The sequence below is a fragment of the Antechinus flavipes genome, chromosome 1, assembly GCF_016432865.1.
Source record: "Antechinus flavipes isolate AdamAnt ecotype Samford, QLD, Australia chromosome 1, AdamAnt_v2, whole genome shotgun sequence".
Taxonomy (NCBI): domain Eukaryota; kingdom Metazoa; phylum Chordata; class Mammalia; order Dasyuromorphia; family Dasyuridae; genus Antechinus; species Antechinus flavipes.
Window position 1 is genome coordinate 207,866,594 of NC_067398.1, and position 26,420 is coordinate 207,893,013.

Here is a 26,420-nt window from a genome sequence, read left to right on the forward strand (position 1 = left end):
CTTTTTCAATCTTCCTTAATTTTAATACTTTCCTTTTGAGTGTTGTTTTGTTCAATGGCTTTCAGTTGTGTCCAACTCTTCATGACCCTATTTGGAGTTTTCTAGGCAGAGATACTTGAATGGTTTTCTATTTCCTTCTCCAGCATATTTTACAGAGGAGGAACTGAGACAAACAGGGTTAAGTGACTTGTCCAGAGTCACATAGTTAATAAGTATTTAGTATCAGATTTGAACTCAAAAAATGAACTTTCCTGACTCCAAATCCAGTACTGTCTCCATTGTGTCCCTCACCCAGATAATCCTATATATCTTGTTTGTAAATAATAGTTTTCATTTTGTCTTCCCATTAGACTGTGAACTCCTTGAGAGCAGGGACTGTTTTAGCCTTTCTTTGTATTCCCAGTGCTTAGTCAGGGCTTGGCACATATGTTCTTAATAAAACTAGATGATTGATTATGTCCAGCAGGGATTCTTTCTTTGTGTTCTTGTTTTATATTATTCAAACTCTGATTTATCTTGGTAGTAATTGCCATTTCCTCAAAAAGAACATTTGATAATCAGATTTTTGAATCCAAATGCAATGGTTTGAGCTTTCATCCCTGATGAGAAACCCTAGTAGGTCTATTTCATTTCATATCTACTTGTGGTCCTTCTGTTTCATCTACAAATTCTCTTAGATAATCTGGTTTAACTAGATTTCATGCCAAGTTTTCTGCAGGCTTGTTTCTCCTTCCTCTGCCTTTCATTGTTCGTTGATTTGTGAGGTGGTACTGCACTTAATCTTCCATCTTTTTCCTCCATAATGTTTTGAAAATATCTTGCACTCTCAGTAATTGTTGCCTGGGGCTCCCATATTTCTCTGCTAATTTAATTTTAAAAGGAGATCAAGTATTTACTGGCTGAAATAGATCCTGGGTCCTTTCTGCATCCTTTTTGTGACAATTGTTGTTTGTCAGTTAAAATTATGATTTGGTGAAATTTACATTCTCTTTGCTTTTGTCCATTTTTAATTTTTTTTGACGCAACAGCTTATTTAAATACTTTAGGTTAAGCTCTGCTCTTTTCCATCTTCATTCTTTTTTTGAAAAAATAATTGTCTTTATTTTGATCTTTATTCTAACTAATCAGTGATTACAGAGAATTTGATTATGAAATGACTCCTATATCAGTAACCGCTTATTTCCTCTTGTTTAATATGTCCTAAGGCCAGTTTCATTTTTCATATTTTTATTGGGTTCACCACAAAAGTATATAATGTATAGGTGTTGGTTTTGAATAGTCTATAAATCCTCAGTCTCTGTCAGTCTGTCTGTCTCTCTCTCTCTCAAGGTAGGATAAAAACCATGTAATGGTCTTGGCTCCATAATATAACTCTTCAATACTTTCAGTACCATTCTTGTTTCATGCCTTCTTTGACATACTATCCTTCCTTTCCCTCTCATTTTACCTTTTCCTGTGTTTCTTCTTTCTTTTCTTTCCTTCTTCTTAATACCAGGATCTCTTCCCCAGGATGGATAAAAAGGCTATAATGTAAGGAATTGAGAATGGAAGCAATAGCTATTTTGTGGAAGATCTTGATTCTCCATCAGATAACCTCTCAAAGCCTATGGCCCATTTGGTTTTCTGAGGAATTTTTCAAGATGAGGACCTTATATACTCCATTGATTAACCAAAATCATGAAAATACTAAGAAAAATATTAAGTAGACTCTCTTTGAGGATTTCTGACTACTTTCATGGATTATATATTTTTTTTCTTCTGCCTACCTTTCCAGTGGGGATATTGAGTATTAAAACATGTTGATTATAACTGAAGGATTCTGTCCCATTCTTAGTAGATTTTATATTTTCTAGGTTTCTTTATCTTCTAACAGATATTTTACTATGGAAACTATAATTATCTTCATAGCAATAATGTTTGTCTATATTAAAGATGAGCACTGAAAATTTTGATGATGAAATGTCCCTTAAAATTTTGTTCCTTATTACCTTTGAATGCTCAGTAAAAACTGTGAGCAATCCTTCCAGTTAACTACTACAGTTTTGTGATTAGTGATTGCATAGTATGCACTGGGGGCCACGTTGGATTGTTGTTGCATATTTTCATCTCTCCTTGGTTTCTGTGACACCCTTCCCTGAAAAGTCCATTACTTGCATAGCCTGCTTTCTGGTGTTAAGTGTCTTTGCCCTGATCTTCCAACATTTGACAGAGCTTAATACTTCACCAGGGTAATAGAATCTGCCTAAGAGGGTTTTAAGAACTAAAAATGCCTGTAGTAGTCTCATTATTCATTAGAGTAAAACATTTGTTAAAGGAAGAAATGTCTTGATGGTTTAAAAAATATCTATCTATATGTATGTGTTTATGTATTTATATCTACCTATATGTCTGTATGTATAATATGTACACATACAATTATATTATTGAATTTCTTTTTAAATGTTATTTATGTGCAGAGGAAAACAACTGATTAATTGTTTTGAAGAGCCATGGGAAAATGACTGTTACTAGTTGAAATTTCACAGAAATGAAATAACTTGGGTCACACATCTTCCCTCCAAAAAAAGATGCTTTCAACTCCCTACAACTGAAATATTATTTCCTTTCAATACATAAAATAATATTAAATAAGATATATACAGTAATAATTCATTTTTAGTCACTGCTCACATCCTTAACTTCAAGTTCCCCAGATGCAAAATGTTTAAAATACAAAATACTTTTTATTACCATCATAATTTTAGGTAGGAAACTCCTTGCACGTGCTGTCCCCTTTAACCTGATCCATTCTTCCTTCTCATCTCTGACCCCTGAGACCCCTAGCTCCTGTCAAGGCTTAGCTCAAGTATTACTTCCTACAAAGAGCCGTTCCTGATTCTTCCAACTATTGGGGTTCTTCCCCTCCTTATCCCTACTTTCCAAACTACTTTTTAAAATCCATTTTGTATTTTCTTTCCTTTGTTCATGTTGTTTCTCTACTGGTAGAAAATAAGCTCCCTGACGGCAAGGACTTTGTTATTTCTTGCACTTTGCACGGTGTTTAATGTATTTATTAAATTTAACTAAATAATTGCTATATTTTAATTTTGGCCTAAGTTTTAAATTTGTCCAAATTAAAGTTTGGCACAGAGATCATTTTAATCTATCATTGTGTTATATTGAAAATATATGCCTTTTTTATTTTAAGATATATTACTAATAGGATATATATAGTACATGGCTGGTTAATACCTAATTCACAAGAATCAGTATGCTATATTCCCTGACTTAGAGAGACTACTACTAGTATGCATTATATCAATGACTTTTCTAATTTTTCTCTTTCAATTTTTGGAAGAGGACTTTGAACAGAACATGGTTTAACTTGTACCTGGGTCACTGAATTAACCTCAGAAATAAATAAGATGGCAGAAAAAGAGATTGATTTAAGAACTTTGCTAATCCTAATAATAGATCTAATTTGTTTTGTCATTGCACAGATAACATTCAATGATTCTGTAACCACTGAAAATTTTGTTTCCTTTTCAAACTAACTTTTGTTGCCTGCTATTTTTCTTGATCCTCTATGCACTCAGTTCAGTGACTATGTGGTGGATAAGAGCCAACAGAGCTGTAGCTAGCAATTTTGGTGTTGGGGAAATCAGGATGAAACACAGACTTAGGAAAGTCCGAAGGTTATATATGGGAGCAGAGTGGACTATGCTTAAATAGAACTCGGTCCCTTAGGGACAACTGCCCTCCTGCATGTGTTATCTGGTAGCTTTCTATTTTGACTAATTATTCCTACTAAGCATTGTTTCTAAGCTGCTAAATTTCTGATTACAAGAGTTATTTGTTGTTTGTTTGTTTTTAAATTCATCATACAAAGACAAAGTCCTATTCACCCTGCCCTAGTTATTGTCTGGGATACAATGACCAAAATTCCAGAAACATAGATTGATTTTTTATTTGGACCCAACTATTTTTCTTTATAGTTTCATCTTCTGTCTTTTGGATGTTTCTTTGACTCTATATTTATCCCCACTAAGGAACAGATTAGTAACTCAGCAGTTTCTCATTAGTCTTTCTTTAAAAGAATAAAAGCATGAGAAAAAAATGTAAAATACTTCCCCTTTTCTGAAGCAGGGTGTTTTTTTCTCTTATCCCTAACTGTAGTCACATCCATAAACATTATCATTTGTGGAATTCCTCCAACCTTGTTTTTTAAGAATAGCTGCACACATTTATAGGGAATCATGCAGTTTTCAAAGTATTCTCCTTGGAATAATCCTATGTTCGGTAAAGAAATATTATGATCCTCATTTTGCAAAAGAGGAACTTAAAATTCAGAGAATTTAAGTAGTTTGCCCAAGGTCACATGTCTAAGTATGTGTCAGAGCTGGAATCTAAAGCCAGGTCTCTTGACTCCAAATATCATGAGCAACATGGTGTGGTAGGCTTCAAATCAGGATGACCTGAAAAGCATTCCATGGCTGTTGCTTTGTTTCATCCATTGGTCCCCAAAATAATTTTCTCTACCCCTTCCTTGATGCAAACTAGAAAATTCTGCCCTGTTTTAGGTTAAAATAGACTGACTAATAGCTTTGACCCTCCCGAGTTCAGTTTCCTCATCTGTAGACATGAGATATTACCCCTAGAAGCTACAGCACAAGGTTGTCGTGAAGTGCAAAAGGAGTAATGTATGTAAGGTGCTTTGTAAACTTTAAGTGTCATGTAAGAGCTGATTATTGTTGTGATTTCTACCTCAATAATTCTTCCTCCTGGATAGAACAAGCTGTTATAGTGTTTTGGATTTGGTGTCAGAAATTGAGGTTTCCACTTGTTGATTATTCCATCCTCTTAGACTTATAATCGTGTCAATTATGGAAGCTAGGTGACACAGTAGATTTTGAATAAAGAAGAGCTGAGTTTGAATCCTGACAAAGACACTTAGTAGCTGTCTCTTAGCCTCAGTTTTCTCACCCATAAAATCAGAATAATAATCTCAGAGGTTTGGGGTGAAGATAAAATAAGCTTATTATTATTATTAACTATTATTATTACAACCACATAAAAATAAATCCTAACAAAAGAAATAAAGATGAACTAAATTCATATCTTTGTGGTAATTTTTAATAAAATCTAGGCATCTTGAATGTTGGTTGTTGCTTTTTATAGTTGAATTATAGCAGACTTTTTAATATCATTAGCTATGGTTAAGTATCATATGAAAATTGTGATTTATTTTATATCCTTGTTAAATGTTTTATTAGTATTTCGTTTTGTGACTTCTGCTTCAATATACTCTCTGGCTTTTTGGGGGTTTGTGTTTAGCTGGTGGATCAGAGTATGCTATTATGGTTAGTTTTGGTTGACTCTTTGAGGTTTCATTGTACTGGTGGGGAAAGAGTTGATATCCGAGTCCAAAGGTGGAGGAACATTTTTTGTGTGTGTGATGCATGGGCCACATCAGATGGCTTTTGTAGTGACCTGTTATGCTGGTAGTCAGCAAGATCTGAATGAGTCTTTCCAGTGAGATTGTAGGGCTTTCTTTCACTGATGATTTTTCATATAGATCCTGCCTTCCAGCCAAAGATTGTGACAGGGGAATGAAGCAGTTAGGGGAGGATTTTTCATACCTGTTAGCAAATAGATGGAATACATTTCATTAATGTTTTAAAGTAATTCAGCACAATTTCATATGTCAGCTAGAAATCTATTTAATGTGGCGCACCTGGAATTCTGCCTGGAATTCACATAAGGGTATGTGATGACAACCTCATATAATATAAGTGCATGCTTTTTGTTCACAGTGTTTTAAATATGCATGAGAGTCAAAGTCAGAGCATCAGATCACTTGAAGCTGATTTGTACACACATTTTGTGTGTTTTGATTTTAGAATTTTAGTAGGTAGCTCCACTGGATTGTGGGTAATATGTATAGTATTAATTCATACTTCAGAAAAATGGAATTTAATCTTGCATTCCATTACACATGTTTCTTCTGAACATTAGCAGCCAACCTCCTAATATTCACATGAATCACGGGCAGAACCATCATTACCACCATCACCATTGACAACCTATTAAATAATCATTCATCACCACTGGCCACATTGTCTTCTTTTACTTTTACTTGATCACCTTCCTGATACCTCAGTGAATAGAAGGTGATTTGTAGTGGTAAAAAATTTAAATATCTCATCTGTGAAATGGGAGCTCTATTGCTCTCTAGAATGAGTAGTAATCCAAATTGAGAAATGAACAATTCTTTAAGGAGAAACAGTAATTGAGTTTGCATAAATACCAACAGTAGTCTTCATCCCCCATAAATCCATGACAGTAATAACAAGAAAATGCTCACTTTAGAAACTTAATGAAATCAACCCACAAGTTCACAGATGGTCCCTATCATCAGAAGGGCAAGATTGCAAGTCCCAATACTAAGGGCACTTGTGAGCCATTTGACTCATAAGTCCTTTGGGTTAGCTATTAAAATCTCAGGTGTAATGTGTACTGCAGATTGGTGTGATTGCCCTTGGTGTATGCTAGTGCATGTCTGTGATGATCTTCAAGGACTTGAGATTTCAAAATTGTCAGCTCAAGGAGCATCTAGCTGCCTATTTTGGTAAGCTATCTCAGCAAGTGTTTTGAAATCTCAGGTAATGAATATTACAGATTAGTGGACTTTTATCAGTTATTTGTCTATCTTTTTGGGTCTTTGGGTCCCAAACTGTCTCCTAGGATCTTGGCTCTTCTTAGCAGAATCTTACTCTAACAGTGTTGGGGAGCTGGAAGGGAGAGAGATGCCCTGAATAAACCCTTTGTATAGGATTGAGATGGGGAATAGCCTAAACAAATTCTAGCTTCTAACAAAAGTCCAGCAACTGATATGCATAACATTATTGTTCCTAAACTTGGAAGTTTCTGGGCAAATAGAGCTTTTATACCAGGAATGAAATCCCTAAGCAATTCCTTGAAGAAATAACATTAGCTTTTAATAAACTAGGTCTTTATGGGGAGCTGTTTAATACTTGGATCTAAAGATGACCGTTCCCAATGGGATCCCTGATTTGATTAGAGCTTCTAGGTATTAAATCAAGTCCATGGCCCATTCTATTTTCCTTTTTTCTTTGGGTAGGAAAATGTTTATATTTGTGGATGTTTGTCAAGTTCATAATAATAATTAAATAATTATAGTAATAAAATTAATTACAAGTAATATTGATTAAATATTGGCAAGATGAAATGAGAAAATCACTGTCAACAGATGCTACTGAATAGAGAAAGATTCTTTAGAGCAATTGGTAGTCTATTCATCTAGTACCTGTCACTGGCCTTTTCAGTCAATGAGGATGATGTGGAAGAGGTAATCCAAAACTTATATGTAATTTATCTGAAGGAATACCATATCAAGCATTAGAAATGCCAACTAGTCACTTTCTAAAACCTCTAAACCTGATTTGTTTTACAGTAAAAAATAAAGATGACTAATTATATTACATTAGAGTTAATTATCTTCAAGTAAAGATGCAGGATGATTCTTTCCCTTGTTGACTATTCTTTTTCATGTACCAAAAAATAAGGAGAAGGTGACAATGTCCACGTGGTTAGTTGAAAATAATCATTGATTAGTGAACATAAGGAGAAAGACTGAGCAATTGATATTAAACTATACAGTCAAGGTTTGAAGGATCACTTCTTTTTTTTTAAACCATAACCAGACATTTTTTTATGTGAATGTAGGTTTAAAAAGCAGTTGAACCATTTTCAACAAGATTAAGGTGATTCTCATAAATCAAAGCCACTTATCTATGGTGTTAACTGTTAACTTAGAAGTTGTGGGAACATAACCCACCTGTTTGGAAAGACAGTTTAATAAGAATGTATGAGGGACACAAAAGAGAGTCTTGTAATTTTATCTAAGATTGAAATTAGGGTTAGCTTTTATTATATGAGAAAAATTATCCTTAAATTGAGTAAAACGCCTCAGGTTGGATTACTTCTGGAATATAAAAGTGAAATACAGCAAGTCTAAGATTTATTGAGAAGACTAATGTTAGTGTTAGTTGTTAGTTATGTTAGTTGAAGATAACAGATTTGGGGCTTACATGAAGGTTCACTGGTTGATGAGTAATACATTATTAATAATAGCAAATAGCAATAATAGTATAGGGAGTATTAGTAATTACTAATCCCTAGTAATTACTAATTAGTAATTAGTAGTATAGGGAGTACTAGTAATATAAGTAGCTTGTATGGATGGTATATGTGTACATACACACACACATACAGCAAGAAAGGGGATCAAGCTACTGAGTTAATTTTGGATCCTATTCAGGCCATCAATTGATAGCTACTAAATGCAGTTAGTACTGTTCCTGAATAGGTTTATTATTAATAATTAATACAAATAGAAACATAAGAATCAGAAGAATAAAATCCAATGTTTCCAAACTACAGACTCAGTAATTTAATTTATTTGGCCTCTCTAGAATGTGGTATAAAGGGAAACATAAACCTTTTAAGAAATGTATTTGGAAGCATATTGAATTCTTTAATGAAAGTTTGATTCTGGTTTTACAACTGAAAGCCATGGTTTGGTTTGGTTTGGTTTGGTTTGGTTTTGTTTTTTAATTACATCATGGTAATTTATCAGATATATTTTTTAAAGTTCTGGTTGGATAGTGGATAGTATAATTGTGCTGAGATGTCACATACATTGAGAGAGTAGGTTTGGTTGAAAACAAATACTTATAAATAGTATATTAATAGATAGAACAAGGAAGACTAGGTTCAAACTCTATCTATTGGCTCTTAGTAACTGAATGACCTTCTCCAGACTGTGCTGCTGACTCCTCTCCAAAGGATTTTGTCTACTGTGCCCTCTCTTCACCCTGAAAATACACTTCATGACTGAACTAGTTCTCGTAGTGGAGCTACCCTCTTAAGCATGTATTCTCTCCCCTTTGAGCAGCTGGTTCTTTTCAGAACCTCCATTCTAAGGAGAAGGTTCAAGCTAACTTGATCTTCATTTCTCTCCCTCTTCTATCCTCCTGATTCAAGTCCTCAGGACTTTCTTTATCCTGGCTCTAAGTCTTAATACTTTCTCTTAACCTCCCTGTTGTTTTCATTTCTTTTTTAAGCGTCATTTCCCCTCCATTAGGGGCAACTAAGTGGCACAGTGGATAGAACACTGGGCTTGATCTGAGGCCAAATAAACCTCAGACACTTACTTAATAATTGTGAGACTCTGGGCAAATCACTTTATTTTTGCAGCAGTTTCCTCATATGTAAGGTGAGCTAGAGAAGGAAATGACAAACTACTTTAGTATCTTCACCATGCAAACCCCAATCTTTTTTCACAATGTGACAATATGAAAATATAGTTTAATATATAGGCACATGTATAGCCTAAGATTGCTTGCTATCTTGGGGAGCAAAGAGGGAAGGGAAGAAGGGAAAATTTTTTGGAACTCCAATCTTACATAGACGAATGTTGAAAACCATCTTTACATGAAATTGGGGGGGAAATACTGTTAGGTGAAGAGAAGAAAAAGAAAATCCCAAATGGGATCATGAAGAGTCAGACATATCTGAAAAAAAAGAATGAACAACTTTCTACCATTAGAATGTAAGCTCCTTATGAAGGTGGTCTAGCCATACTGGACCTAAAACTATATTAAAAAGCAGTGGTCAATAAAACTAGTTGGTTCTGGCTAAGAACTAGAGTAGTGGATCAGTGGAATAGGTTAGGTTCACAAGACACAATAGTCAATGATAAACCCAAAGACTCCAACTTCTGGAATAAGAACTCACTATTTCACAAAAATTGCTGTAAATACTGGGAAATAATATAGCAGGAATCAGGCATTGACTAACATCTAATACCCTATACCAAGATAAGGTCAAAATGGATTCATGATTTACACACACACACACATATATATAAAAGACATACTATAAACAAATTAAGAAAACAAGGGATAGTTTACCTCTCAGATCTGTAGAGAAGGGAGAAATTTATCACTAAAGAAGAACTAGAGAACATTATGTAATGTAAAATAGATAATTTTGACTACATTAAATAACAGTTTTTGCACAAACAAAACCAATGCAGCCAAGATTAGAAAGGAAGCAGAAAGCTGGGAAACATTTTTTACAACCATTGTTTCTGATAAAGGCCTCATTTCTAAAATATAGAGAATTGAATCAAATTTATAAGAATACAAGCCATTCCTAAATAGACAATTTTGAGATTTGGAAATTAAAACCATTTCTAGTTATATATATGTTAGTGAGAGAGGAAGGAGAAAAATTCAGAAACAAGGGTTTGCAGGGTGAGTATCGAAAACTGTCATTGCGTGTATTTTGAAAATAAAAAGCTATTGTTTTAAAAAAAATGTTAAAAATAAAATGATGTTGAAGTCATTAAAAATAAAATACCAAACAAAAAAGAAAAAATATTTTAAATCTCTATTGATTAGACAAATGCAAATTAAGGCAACTCTGAGGGGTCACTTCACACCTCTCAGATTGACTAAGATGTCAGGAAAAGGTAATTATAAATGTTTGAGGGGGTATGGGAAAACTGAGACACTGATACATTGTTGGTGGAATTGTAAAGTGATCCAACTATTCAGAAGAGCAATTTGGTACTCTGCCCAAAGGACTATAAAATAGTACATATCCTTTGATTCAGCAGTGTCTCTACTGGGTCTGTATTTCAAAGAGATCATAAAAAAGGGGGAAAAACCCACATGTGCAAAAATGTTTCTGGCAGCCCTTTTTATAGTGACAAGAACTGGAAATTGAGTGGATGCCCATCAGTTGGAGGATGGTTGAATAATTTATGATATATGAATGTAATTGTTTTATAAGAAATGATGAGCAGGCCGATTCCAAAAAAGCCTGGAAAGACTTATATGAACTGATACTGAGTGAAGTGAATAGGACCAAGAAACCACTGTACGCAGTACAATGGGATTATGCGATGATCAGCTGTGATATAATTGGCTCTTTTCAACAATGCAGTGATTCAAGGCAAGTCCAATAGACTTGGGATGGAAAATGCCATCCACATACAGAGATCTGAGTAGACTGAATGTGGATCAAAGCATAATATTTTCACCTTTTTGTTGTTGCTGTTGTTGTTTATTTTCTTTTTTCTTTCTTATGTTTTTCCCCCTTTTGATCTGATTCTTGCACAATATCATAAATATGGAAATACATTTAAAAGAATTGCACATATTTAGCCTATAGCATATTACTTGCTGTATTGGGACTGGAGGAGGTAAAGAGGGAGGGAGAAAATTTGGAACACAAAGTTCTACAAAAATGAATGTCAAAATCTATATGTATTTGGAAAAATACAATACTACTTAAAAAAGAAAGAGGAAAAAAGAATGTAAGCTTCTTGAAGGCAAAAACTATTACTCTTTCTAATTGTTTTTATATTTCCAGCACTTAACAGTATCCTGTATACAGTATGGTGCCATAGTAATATTGCCTTTCACATATATTCTCAGGGTTAATGATGTGTAGATTAGGTAGGTCATTAAGTATTATGTGGATATCAGCTTACAATAAATGATAATAATTATAATGGAATTATGGATAAGACGCTTGGATTCATTGAAAGTGTTTGTCAGCACTATAATTTTGATTATAAATTGATCATGGTAATGTGGGGAATATATAAAATGAATTCTTAGGAACAAAAGATATATGATAGGTATGATTAAAAAGGAAGAAACAAATATTTATTAAGTAACTACTTTGTACCAGGCACTATGTTAAGCCTTTTATTCATACTATGTCATTTAATCCTCACAAGTACTATTTATTATTATCATCCTCATTTTTCAGTTGATGAAACTTAGGCAGAAAGAGATTGAGTGACTTGGCCACAATCACACAGCTATTAAGTTAAATTTAAATACATGTCTTCCTGACCAGTAACAGCACTATACACTTTGTCAAAAAGCTTAATAAAGAAGGCAATAAAGAAAATATTCTAATTCACATAAATATAGAAGTTTAAAAAAAACTTTCTATTACATTTTGGTTTTATATCACTTTCAGTTTTTAATATATCCCTCTCCTCCCCTGCCCAGAGAATATACCTTTGTAATAAGAAATAGTAAATAGGCACACACACACACACACACACACACACACACACACACAGAGTTGAGCAAAACTATTCACTACACCTACTATCTGACAGTACATACAACGTTACACACCTGTAAATCCCCTTCTCTGTACAGAAAGGAAGAAAGTATATTTTCTTTTTTTTAGAGGCAAAGCTTGGTCATTATGGCTGGTGTGGTTTCTTATTGTTATTGTTCTTACAATTTACATTGTTGCCGGTGTATATATTATTTTCATAGTTCTCTTTATTTTATAATTATGATTTCAAAAAGATAGTTGAGACTCTAGTTTGGGAGTGAAAATTAGAAAAACTCCTATGTAACTTGGCAGAATAATCACCCCAAATTCCAAAGTCCATCTTATTATTTCTTTTTACAGCTAACTGAGAGAATAATCATACTTTTTGTGGTGATCACTAGTCAAGATGAAGTCCAAGGAAAATATGTCGTGTGTGTTTTATTCTTCCTCTGGAATCTATTGGACGTGGTTAGGTAAGAAGTTAGAATGATCTCAAAAACCAAAGCCAAATTGCTTCATATGGGAAAAGCAGTTTTACATGCTTATATTTGGTTATTTTGAATAGGACAGAAAAACATAACCCTTATGTGAATTATTTTATCTTGATATGAAAATGTATTTTTAGTGCTTTCTATAATGGGCATATCAGAGATAATTAAAACCTCTCAAGATATTACAAAAGCAAATCACTGCATTCAATTTTCCAGAGCAAAAGACTTGGCATGACACCAATTTAGAAAAAAAAAACCTCACAGCTGTTTCCTAATGAAAGGCATTCCTCACTAATGCTCTGGTGCATGCGGCTTCAATAAACAAATCATGGCCTTTCATTATATGTTTCATACAGAAATTTAAAACCAGGTTTCCATTAGTTTAAAAATATTGAAAATACAGTGTCTCTTCTTCCCAGCACAAAAGAACCTTCTCATAACATGGATTTATTACAAGTGTTTGTAGAAAGAAAATTGAACTAGGAAAGTTAAGGCTAAATTCTTGGGCTTACCATTCATTCATGGTGTCATCTTGAGGAAAAATACAACTTCTCTGAGGCTGTTCTGCCTTATTTGTAAAATGAGACATCAGAATGGATTCATGAACTTGCATAGAGAAAGTATTTTGTTAACTGTACTTCAATACTGTTGATTGCCTTTATAATTCTATGTGCTTTATTTTGCTAAATCAAGTCAAGAAGCATTTAGTAAGTGCTTACTATTTCCCAGGCACTGTGTTAAGAATTGGGGGTATAAACACAAGGGGAAAAGTGGTTATTGTCCTTAAGAAGCTTATATTTTAATGGGAGATGACAATACATAAAAGAAAAATTAGGGGGGAAGAAATGATAGTGCCCAAGACATCTGCACGGAAGAGAAAACCTGGATAGTCAAGAATGCACCCTGGAAAGGGAAGTAGAGATATGACATCCTCAAAATGGCAGGTCAAAGAGGAAGTAGCCATTACACAGAGAGGCTGCAAGAGTGTGAAGAGGGAACTTCCAGGGGGAAGAAGTTTCTTTGGCACAGTAGAGAAAAGTCCAGGAAAGTCAGGAGCACAGCCCAGAGAGACTATCAGAGTACTGACACAAGAAAGTGAAGAATCCTTGGACAATATCATTTTTTCTTCCAAGCTAGACATTTAGATTCTTCTCTCTCTCTCTCTCTCTCTCTCTCTCTCTCTCTCTCTCTCTCTCTCTCTCTTTCTCTCTCTCTCTCTCTCTCTCTCTCTCTGTCTCTCTCTCTCATCCCTTTCTTTGTCTCTCTTTGTCTTTCCCTCTATTTTTGTCTTTCTGTCTCTCTCTGTCTCTGTCTCTTTGTCTTTCTCTCTCTGTGACATACACACACGTATATACCTGATATAATGAGGTGACGTCTCAAGAGCAATGGCATAAAGGAGTTTTATGTGACTCAGTTTGCAGTGATATGGTAATTACTTCCTAAAGCAAATAGCATCCTAGTGGTCTAACGAGTTGATGCATCTTCCACAGGTAAGCAGTCTCCTTATCACAAGGATTGCTTCCCACTAACAGAGCTAACTGTATAGAAGGGAGAAATTCTCAGAATATGAGAAGAAATTTTGAGCACCTGGCTTTGAGGGATTGCAGCAAACATGGACCAAATAACTATCTGGATCTCAGAAGCTGTTGTATTGCCCCAGACTTAAAATGAGCCATTTATCATAAAGAGTGTTATCTATTTCAAAAAGCTTAACTCCTCACTAGGTCCTGCTATCCCTATAAATTATAATCATATATAGATCTTACCTTTCTCACCCAAACTCTTAGGAAAAGCCATCTAAATAATTTTCCTTCTAGTTCTCATCTCTTGTTCCCTTGGGAGTTCCTTGTCCTGGAACACTATTTCCAGGAAACTCCAGTCATTTTTTACCACACTCTTTCCTCTCTGGCCATGTCCTTACAGAATCTCCTCACCAATGACAATGACCTGACCTCCAAGCAAATACTCTTTCTTCCCCATCAATCCCTCTAGCTTTGGAACCAAGAGCAAAGCAAGTGCTGATGATATATGTCAATATATTCCCTGATAACTTTCTTACTGTGTTGTTTCTCCCATTGGAATGTAAGTTACTTGAGGGCAGGGATTCTGCTTTTATTTTTATATCTCTAGTCTTTAGCATTCTGTTTGGGCACACATAGTAATCATATAAATGGTGTAGAATTATAGAGTGTGGGGCCTGAAGTGAAAAAGACTCATCTCCCTGAATTCAAATGTGGTCTCAGACCCCTACTATCTGTATGACTCTGGGCAAGTCACTTTACCCTGTTTATCTCAGTTCCTATATTAAAATGAGTTATAGAAGGAAATGAAAAATTATTCCAGTATCTTTGACAACAAGAAAATACAAAATGGGTCACAAAGACATGACTGAAATGACTGAACAACAAGTAAGCACTTAATAAATGGTTTTTCATTCATTTGTTCAAGAATAGCTTATATTTGTAATTACTTAAATGAAAGAATTTTTATAAAATTTTTGAATGATATGATGTTATAAAAGATGAATGATACATCCTCTAGAGGATGATAAAATCCTAAACACTCTAGGATAATGGATTAAATTTAATAATTTGAAATTTTACTAAGTTAAATGTAAATTCCTCCATTTGGACTTTTAAAAAATTAGCCATATAAGCAGAGGATTGTGATTAAAATGTAGTTCATGTGGGGGAAAAAACTTGTGTCTTAGAGTATTAAGAGTTCAACATGAGTCAACAATTTGATATGACCATATCATGAACCAGAAAAGTTCGTGAGAATTAACAAGTAACACAGTGTCAAGAACAAAGGAGATTGGGTCCTTATGTAGAATAGTGTTCAATGTGGGGCAATGGGTTAGTTACTGAGTCAGCTAAAATTTATTAAGCATCTACTATGTATAAAGCATTGTGCTAAATACTGCAGATACAAAGACAAGCAAAATAATTTCTCACAAGGAGCTCACAGTCTAAAGGGGGGAGACAAAATGCAAACAACTATATACAAATAATATTTTGGATCAATTGGGGGTAGTCTCAGAAGAAAAGCAATAAGATTCAGGAGGAATAGAAAAGATCCATTGTAGATCTTACTAAATCTAAAGAGAGCCAAGGAAGCCAGGAGGAGAGGAGAATGTCTAAAGAATGGAGGAAGAGCCACTGAAAATACAGAGAGATTGAAGATTATGAGGGAGGAATAGCAAAGAGATCAGTGTCACCAAATTGCAGAATACTGGATACTTGGAGAGAAGTAAGGGGCACAAGAACTTTAAAAGTAGGAAGGGGTCAGATTATGAAGGTCTTTTAAAGTCAAACAAAAGATTTTATATTTGATACTGGAAATAATAACATTGGAGTTTACGAAATAGTGGGATAACATGATCAGATTTGCATTTTATCAAGATCAGTTTGACAGCTGAGCAGAGGATGGATTGGAGACTTGCTGGAGAAACCAATCAGCAGTCTATTTCAATAGCTCAGGCTTGAAGTAATAAGGACCTACATTAAAGCAACTGAAGCAGGTGCTGTAGAGTGCTTAGAGCTTGGTCAGATGTTGAGGAGCTGAAGATCATCCACTGCATTCTAGACCATTGCCAGTCTTCCTGATTTTTGTCCTGCCACTGGACTTGGATGAATCAGAAGAAAGAGTAAGGCTGGCAACTCTGTGTAACTCTATCTCACTTAAATCCAATTCGGGGGCAAGTGAAAACATTTCCCATGATGGATCTCTTTGAAAACAAAGGAGGAGCAACAACTTCAACGATAATCTACATAATATTTTAGGAAAGTTGCTAAACATAAAGAATATTTATTACCATTCAATCATTATTGAACTATTGACTTTGGCATATTTGTGTAAGTCAAGAAAAATGTAATCAGGATGGTGAAGGAAACTAAAAACTTATATCATGATATGAAAAAACTGGAAACATTTCAAGAGAAAGGGGAGACAAGAGGGGACCATGTCAACTATCCCAAGTATAGGGACAGCTGTCATGTGGAAGATAAATTAGACTTATGTTATTGACTTCAGAAGATAGAACCAGAAGTAATGTGCAGGTAACAGAAAATCTGATTTGAACAAGCATCAGAGCAATCAAAAAAAATAAAATAGTGAGAGTGAATTCTCCATCCCTAGAGGCCTTCAAGAGAGAATAGATGACAAATTTTCAGAGATTTTATAGATTTTCATGTGCAAGTTGGACTAAGTTACCTCCAATTATAAGATTATATTTTCTTTGATTCTCTGATGGTAGTGTTTTGTAAGGTACCTTTCATACATTCATCTCAATATTTTTTTAAAAAATTAATTGCTTTACTAGAACCAACATTAAACATCAATGCAAGTCAGTTAATAAGCATTTATTAAACTCCAATTATGTGCCAGAAACTATTCTAAGTGATTAGAATATAAAGAGAGACAAAAATATAATTCACGCCCTTAAAGAGCTCACAATCTATTGGGTGAGACAATGAATAAACAAATATTACAAACAAGTCATTTATAAGACAAATAGGAAATGATCAAAAGAGAAAAGGCACTAGAATGAAGAGGGGTTGAAAAAGACTTCCTGTAGAAGATGGGATTTTAGCTGAGACTTAAAGGAAGCCAGGGAAATCACGAGGTAAAAATGAGCAGAGAGAACTTTTCAGGTATAGGGGATAGTCAGAAAAATGCCTGGAGTTAAGGGATAGAGTGTTTTATTTATGGAACAGCAGGGAGGCCAGTGTCACTGAAATGAAAAATATGTGGCATGAGTGTAAAGTGTAAGAAGATTGGAAAGTGGCTGAGAAAGTGGAGGGAGTAGTGAGAGACAGTGAATTGAGGATGATACCTAGGGACTGGGAAAATAGTGGTACCCTCAGCAGTAACAGAAAAGTTTGGAAAGATTTAAGAAGAAAAGACAATAAGTTCATTTCTGAATGTATTAATTTTAAGATGTTGAGTTACTCAACATCTAATTCAAGATGTCTGAAAGGCAGTGAGACTGGACATTTAAAGCAGAATGATACATGTACAGTAAAGGTAAAAAGCTGGAGCAAAATCTATTATGTTTCAGTTGAATTAAAAAAAGAAGAAGAAGCAGGGGTAGTGATCCTGATCTCAGATCAAGCAAAAGCAAAAACAGATATAATTAAAAGAGAGAAAGAATGAAACTACATTTTGCCAAAGAGTACTATAGATAATGAAGTAATATCAATACTAAGCATATATGCACCAAGTGGTGAGTCCTAGAAGAGAAATTAAAAGAGCAGCAAAAAGAAATAGACAGCAAAACTATACTCATGAGGGATCTCAACCTTGCTCCATCAGAACTAGCTAAATCAACTGCAAAAATAAACAAGAAAGAAATTAAGGAAGTAAATAACATTTTAGGAAAGTTAGGTATGATACACCTCTGGAGAAAATTGAATGGAAACAGAAAGGAATATGCTTTTTCTTGGTGGTAATGGAATCTACACAAAATTTGACCATGTATCGAGAGGCACAAAAACCTCAAAATCAAATGCAGAAAGGCAAAAATAGCAAATGCATCTTTTTCAGATCATGATGCAATAAAAATTACATGTAATGAAGGGTTAGAGAGAAAATAGACTAAACAGGAAATTAAATAATCTAATCCTAAAGAATGAGTGGGTGAAACAACAAATCATAGTAATGTGAGACTGGAGGTGAACAGAAAGATTAGTGCTAGATAGATGGATTTAGGAATCAACAGCATAGAGAATAATTAAATTCATTGAAGCTAATAAATGAAGTATGTGTAGAGAGAGAAAAATAGAAGGCCTGGTATAGTGCCTTGTCAAAAACAACCAGTAAAAGTAACCATACTTGCTTAATAACTATTTACATTTAAATCAGTTTATTTCAGTGCATAAAATACTAATATACTTTCATTTTCTCTATATTCATGTCAAAATTCTCTTTTCATTCATTCACATTCATTTTCTTCATATGATCTTTGTTACCTTGTATTTCATTCATTATGGTTCAATGTTATATTGCTTTGCATGATTTTCTCTCATTTATTCTTTACAGGAGAAACAGTAGGGTATAATGAACCAGAAGCAGTCAGGAATAACTATCCTGTCTCTAAGTTGCTGTGTAATTCTAGGAAAGACTGTAAGCTACAGCCAAGTTACTGACCTACTCTGAGAGAAGTTTTCATAGTAAGAGTTCCCTAAACTAATAAAATCACAGTTCCAGAAGAGGAAAAACCCACCACCACAAAACCCCACAAAACAAACAAACAAAAAAATAAAAATTCTTTTGCATCATAGAAGAGGAAGCCAAAGGGAAGAGAGGTGAAATGCCTTGCTGCAGGCCATATTGATATCTTACAATTTCAAATCCAGGTCTCTTTCACTAGTGTTTCTTAAGGTTTTGTGGTGTTCAAAAATAGGTCAGTGCCATAGAATCTTTGAATTATTACACAATAATGTAGTTTTTACCTACCTAAGTGTGAATGCTGAAGAAAATTTAGAAATATGTAAAGTGAGAAAATTGCTTGACAGCAATAAAAAATAGTGGCAATATCTAGATTGTTATAGTTTAGTCATTACCATTCATGATGTTTCAGAGGGGGAATCCTAGTTTCATTCATAGTTATAAATCATTAGAGACTTCTTCCATGTTTGTGTAATTTCTTCATATATCTAAATTATGAAAAATATCAAGTCCCTCCTTTTTTGATTCTATTATTGCATTCCTCTTTTGAGTCTTTTTCTCTTCTTCATACTCTTAGACTTGAACCAACTGATCCCTAGAACCTCTGTTTTCTTATTTAACTTCCACAATACTCTTGGAAGACATTAAAGTACTGAGGAGACAGAATTTTTCTCCCTTCCCCCTCCATTTAGAATGATAACATTTTTCAGCTCCAATTCCTCACATAAATTTACTTTGCTAAGTTTTCTAGGATTCTTGTCTTTACATTTCAGAGATCCTACTAAGTTCTAGTCTTTTCTTCAGAAATGCTTGACAAGTTTCTGTTCCAAGTTTCTGTTCCACTAAAGATCTACTTCTTGCAAAAACAAACTAACACAAGATTCATTTCTCTTGCCTCACTCCCACCATAGGATGATATTGAGCTTTCCAGGATAACTTATTCTTAATTGTAAGCCTACATCTTTTAATTTTTGGAATATCATATTCTAAGATCTCCTTTGTTTGTTTAATAGAAGCTGACAAATCTTTTGTGATCCTGACTATGGTAGTTTGGCTCACCTGATGTTTCTGGATGTTTGCAGTATTTTTTCTTTGATACAGAAGCTCTGAATTTTGGCTATAACATGCCTGAGATTTATCATTTTGAAGCTATTTTTCAGGCAGTAATTTGATGTATTCTTTCTATCCTATATGTCCAATAAATCTTAGCAGTTTTCATTATACTTTCCAGGTTTTTTGTTTTAATTATAGTTTTATATATATTTTTATTATAGTATAATTATGATGATTATTATAGTGTGATTCCAATATTATTCTTATGTTATCTTGAACTGTTTCCCAGGTCAGTTTTTTAAAAATATCCTAGTCCTCCTTCTACTTTCTCTTCTTACTATTTTTTTGTTTTTATTCTTTTATTCATGTTATTTCATGAAGCTGTTGATTTCTGTTTGGTCAATTCTAGTTCTCAGGAATTCTTTCTAAGATAAAAGTTTGCCACCTTTGTCTTATTCTCCTTCCAATTCTTTCCTTGAGCTTTAAATTTTTTTATGATATTCATGTAATTACTGTGGAAATATTTTCCTTTGAATCTCCCAATGCTTATAGAGCTAGAGATGCAATCATTTTCTTTTTTATACTGGCTGGTGTTTTCTTTCGTATATTCCTCTTTCCAGATTTCTTAAATTGGGGCTTTGTGCCCCATATTGGGCTTTTTTGAGGGAGATCTTGGGAGGAAGGGTGTTAGCCCTATCATGCTCTAACCAAGGGTTCCCAGGGTTCTTGTAGTTACTGTCTGCTGGAACTCTCTTGAGCATCCAAGAATTCCATCTTGGGGATTTATGACAAATCTCAGGCTTTCTCAAGGGAACTCTTTGCTCTCTTAAATAAAATCTTGGAGACTACATGCATCCCATCTGTGGTTATGGTGGTACTTATCTTACTGGAGGTGCCCTTTTCCAAGTGGGCTTTTGGCTGACTTTTATACAGTTCAGTTGGAAGAAGTCATTTACTGTAGCTTCTTATTCAAATTCTTCATCACTATTCAATCTGATACAAATTTCGGGGGTTTTGCTGGTGTTGGTATTAGGAAACTAGATAACCTATCTCCTGTTTAGGCAACAGTTTTGTCAGGAAGAATTAAGTCCTATTTAATAGTGATGGTGTTTCATCAATAGAACTTAAATGTAAATTGAAGGGGAAAATGCATGTTTTATCATTTTCCTATTGTCAATTAGTTCAAAATAAGTATATTTTTCCCAGTAGAATGGTCAAAAATTTGAGGGATGGGTGTGTGTGTGTGTGAACATGTTTACAGAAAAGCAGATTTTGTTTCTTAATTTCAGTCATGTCTATATGTAACATAGTTAACTATAACTAGATAAAATTGATATAACTTCTTAATGTGGTATATTAAAAGGAAATTAAAGTTAACAGAATAAAATAACATTTTCAAGCAAATATGTGTAGATTTAAGGAAGTAGCAAAATATTTCTTTATTCCTTTATTCTTCAAGTACCAAATCAAAACATGTTATGACCATACTTCTTTCCTTTCAGATATACATATAGCATGTTATCTGTGGTAGGAATTTACTACCATATTTTGACATGGCTCAGTCAAACACTCTGGATGTTCATTTATCCTCTCTGTGTTCTTGCTGAAGGTAAGGAAATAGTGACTCATTTTATCTGCTTTTTTCTTAGTGCAGTCTGGTTATCATAGTTAAATGTATTTTTTTTTAGAGAATTAGATAATGTTTTGCCAACATTTCTTTTATTCAAGACCATCTGTTCTGGCACATTTATCTTGTTTTAATCTTATCCAAATTCCTTGGTATTGCTAGAGACAAAGTGCTTTTTAATAAGCAAAACGATAAAATTTTTTTATAATTTCAACTTTCTACAATCATCTATGTTAAAGGTAAATTCCATTTTCATACAAATAGCCAAATTAACTCTATTTGTTAAAAATCTAAGGTCTACAGGTGTTACATAGAATTATTAAATTCTATGCTTTTTATACAAATATTTTACAGATATCTGCTATTATGAAGGCAATATTGTATAATTGGATAGACTGATAATCTCAGAATCAGGAAGAGACCTGGGCTCAAATTTCATCCTTACTAGTCACGTAGTGGGCAAATCACTTAATCCCCTTGCCCCCTTTTTTCTCATCTGTAAAATGGAAATAATAAATTAGATAGCAAAGATCATCATGATGCTTCTATAGATAGCTTCTTTTACAGACTTGTGTTATTGTACTTTAAGAGAGAAGAAATAGAATCTTGAAGACTGACAATTTAATTGACTTTTTGAGAAAGTTTAATTGTCATGGTGAAGGGAGTCTGTGAAAGAGACTGATGACTAAGAATTGTTTTCCTGAGAAAACCTGAGAGAGTACAGTCTTGGAGAAAGTCTGTGAGTGATTTGGTGGGTTGCACCATCCTAAGGGAGTCTGTAAAAAATTCAGTGAGAACTCAGTTGAACTCTTATTCTGTGGAGCAGATACCTGGAGGAAAATTCTGGAGACATTTTGACAGCCAGCTAGATAGACTGACTTGTTGGGCTGTGATCAGTGGAAATCAGCAATTCAGAAGAATGATTAGAGGTGATTGGGACCTCATAGTCAATTTGCTGTGTGTGTGCATTCACATTAAACTAAAAACTAACCAAAAACTAGAGGGACACTTTACACATGTACATAAACATATACAATCACATAGCCCACATGTGGCTTCAGTCTCCACTCTCATGATCTAAAGCTTTTTAGGTGACTATAATGCCTCAAATCAGAACTTCTGATGGATAATCACTCATATTTACTTTATTTGTTAATAATTAAAACATCTGTTAGATGTGATTTTAATAATCCTTCAAAATCTTCTCCTAGTACCTAGTGATTTATGATTCTATCAATTATAGGTTTCAAGGCTGAAAAAGCCATCACCTGAAAAAACAAATGAGGACATGGACCATGTTATTTTCCTTGCTTTCAAATAAGTCCTCTTAGTATATAAATCTCTATCTCTTGCTCTAAACAGTGCATGTCTTTCCTCAGCACTTTATCTGAGAGACCTGAGTTTCTTTGCAAATGGATTCTATCAGTATTTTGTACACAAATGTTTTTTCTGCCCCCTTCAGCAGCCATATTGTTCAGATATGAAAGAGGCGATATTTTATCCATCTTTACTGAAGAAGAGACTTATGAGGATAGATTTTTCTTTGATTTTCATAAAGTCTGAGCTGAATAATTGAGTTACTTCATTAGACTTTAGAACTAGAAAACTGAAGCTATCCAATTTAAGCCTATCATTTTCTAAATAAGGAAGCACAGAGAAGTTAAATGACTTTTCCAGACAGTGAGTGGCTGGGGCAGCTTTGAACCCAGATTTTCCGAACTCCAGGTGAAACTCCCTATCCACTACAGTATGCTCTCTCTCACTTTCTTAATTTGTGGTAATAGATTAGGAATAAAAGACATACCCATTTATTGAATTATTTATTTACTGAATATGAGAGAATTAATATGGTGATGAATCAAATAGCAAAGTGAAATATTTGTTCCCAAGAACATCTAAGAGATGTTGTTTTTATAATTTGCACCAAAACCTTATCCATGGCATTGCTATAAAAACAGGGAGCAGGGTGCCACAAACTTTGCTGCAGATGTAAAGTGCTTTGTGAACTAAAAAATCCTCACTGTTACTATTGCTGCTGCTGCTACTATTACTACTTTTGCTGCTGCTGCTTTGCTGCACGCCCTGGCCAAAACAAGGTATAGCATCCAAAATTTCCAAGAAGATAACTTAAATACCTGAGTAGTTACGCATCTGAGGGTGTAAGAGAGCAGCAAGAGGTGTGCTGAGACTAACAAAAAACTCCCTTTCTTCTCACTAGCCTGGAGTCGAGAAAATATGAGAAACTTAATAGATATGTGATTCTGAGCAAGTCTCTAACCTACTGTTTGCCTCTATTTTCCCATCTGTAAAATAGGGATGATACTAGTACCTACCATCCAAAGTTGTGAGAATCAAATGTGATAATAGTTGTAAAATGCTTAGCACAGTGGCTGGCACATAGTAGGTTCTTAATAATTGTTTGTTATCATTCTCCATTAATCTGGAGGCAAATTAGACAAAATTGAGACAAAACAGACAAAAAGAGACAAAAAAAAATACAGACAAAATAGAGCAGCAGTATGAAACCATATAGTACAACATGCTACCTTTTAAATAACCATGATACAGTTTTAGAAATCATCAACTGATTTGCCAAAGTATTGGCCTGCTTTAATGAAATTTTTTTAAAGTTCTTTTTTTGGTAGTCTCCTATCCTACCCATCAAGCACAGGAACTTTAACATGATTTCTTTTCTACTTTAACAGCATTTGTCAACTACCAGTCACTGCCTTATTTTGAAACCTTTGGCACTTACTCCACCAAACTGCCTTTTGACTTATCAATATATTTTCCATATGTTTTGAAAATATACCTCGTGGTGCTTTTTGTAGGTAAGCTTTTCTCATTTTTTCCTCAGAATTTTGCCAAGTGGTTGGGTTGTCTTTTTGGTGGGAGGAAACTTTAAAAAAAAATTCATCGGAAATTTGGTCAAAATGGGAAGAGAATATTCTTTTAGGGAGGGAATAGAATAATGATATCTATTTCAGTGCTTCACCAAATAGCATGAAAAGTTTGATGTTATGGCTGGGTAACCAAATTAAATTCCTATCCTAGCAAAGCAGTTCTCACTTCAACTGCTTGTGCAATCTCACAAAATATCACAAAACCTCTAGAAGCCTAAGTGTATCCACTCTCTCAGATACTCAGATAGGAGAATATTATTCCTATGGAGAATAGACAAATGTTATATTTTGGTAGGGGAGAAAGCTATCCCAAATATGGCAGGCAGAGAAATGTGTAGCCCATTTGGCTTGTATCATTGGGTGGGGGGGGAAGAAAGGGGTCAGATTTCCCTACTTGTAGAAAGTCTTGTGAAAATCTTTTGCTGTAAACTAGCATTAACTGAGAAATAGCCATAGTAACAGCTGGATAATATCACTGAAGCATCTATGCTGTCTTTTAAAACTCTTTCAAGACAATATAAAGGGGTATTGAATTTTTCTTGCCTCTGCTATTTTCTCCCAAACTTAGGAATGTATTTTACCTATGATCACCTCTACTCAGAAAGAAAAAATGTCCTCAAAAACTTTCATGTCAAAGAGAAGAAAAATTAAACCTTCATCATGAAGACCATCTCGTGCAATATGCTGCTGCTAACATACCGTGTTAAGTACTTATCTTGAAAAAATGCCAAATGTTTGAAAAATAGCTAATATTTTTCTTAACTTGGAATGAAACATGAAAACCCTTCAAAGAGCCCTGGGCATTCAAATATGGTCGTTCCTTGTTTCATACACATTTTGCATCTAATATATGCTTCCTGCCTCACCACCACTGTGGATTTTTGTTGTTGTTGAAAGTTATATTGGATATTTGTGTAGAAGTCTGTTTTTTTTTCCCTTGTAAGCTAAACAACTGGAATAAATCCAACTGGAATAGAGTCTCAATGCATTTTTGAAACAGTCTAGTAGCCTAAATTATTTCCAGTTATGTACATTTTTTTCTTTGCAGTTTTTTTTTTTCTTGTCTGAGTTCTCAGAGTAAAAACATAGAGTCAGGATAAGTTGAGAGCCAACGTATAGGGAAGACATTCATGAAACATATTCTGTTCTTGCCTGTACAGCAATTCACTTTGTGAATATGTTTCAAGTTTTCCACAGCTAGTAATCTAAACTCCTATCAGTATTAAATTCACCTGGAAAAGGCTGTGCCAAGTAAGAAGAGTAAAACCATTTAATTTTTTTCACTACCAAACTAAAAGTTTAAGTTATTTAGGATTCAAATCTTAAAGAGAATACTTAATTAAATTCAAAATTTTAGCAAGAAACAAATGAAATAACTTGTTATATCATGTCGTGATACCTAAGTATCAATTACTGGAAATTTTTTTTCTTTTTTAAAAAAGAAAAAGCCAGTTTGACTGATTAATTGACAAGAAATAAGCAATTGTACATATGTGATTAAAGATACTTGATTTGGAGTTTTTGCCAAGCATTTTAAAATGAAAAAATATTAAATAATCACTTCATTTAAGACATTACATTGTCTGTTTCACTGTTTTAAATCAATAAAGTAAGATTTAACCAGTGACAAAGGAAAAAGGTAACTAGTAACTTTGTAGATTTCAAATCACTTTTCCTCCCAATGCGGTATGTGTTCATTGATCACTTCTACAAACCACTACATAAATTACAGACTTGGTATCCAGCTTTCTTCTATGATCTAGTCCCAAATCTTCAGTTTTCTGCTAGACATGTTAACACTGAGGAATGATACTCATTTCAAAACATTACCTGTTTGAAATAACAAAAAAATCTGAATGTGCCTTTGGCAGTTCAAACACACCGTGAGCCTTGGATAACCAATGCTGAACTTACTGTCTCCCACAATTCTTTCTACCCTTTTTTTCAACTTCTGTATTTATATGTGAAGTACTTAACATCTCTTTGCCACCCTGGATCAAAAGAAAACAATCATTTTTGACTTTT

At 34.0% G+C, this 26,420-nt stretch overlaps 1 protein-coding gene across 1 annotated transcript in view; it reads left to right on the forward strand.

Annotated features, from left to right (window-relative positions):
* The window catches only part of HACD4 (3-hydroxyacyl-CoA dehydratase 4), a 39,609-nt gene extending 14,226 nt beyond the window's left edge, over positions 1–25,383 (forward strand). Inside the window, exons 4-7 of the mRNA XM_051995361.1 lie at positions 12,514–12,626; positions 21,368–21,474; positions 24,198–24,323; positions 24,964–25,383. Of these exons, the coding sequence (XP_051851321.1) occupies positions 12,514–12,626; positions 21,368–21,474; positions 24,198–24,323; positions 24,964–25,046 (429 nt within the window). The 3' untranslated portion in view covers positions 25,047–25,383. The remainder of the gene's footprint in view (positions 1–12,513; positions 12,627–21,367; positions 21,475–24,197; positions 24,324–24,963) is intronic.
* The last annotated feature ends 1,037 nt before the right edge of the window (positions 25,384–26,420 follow it).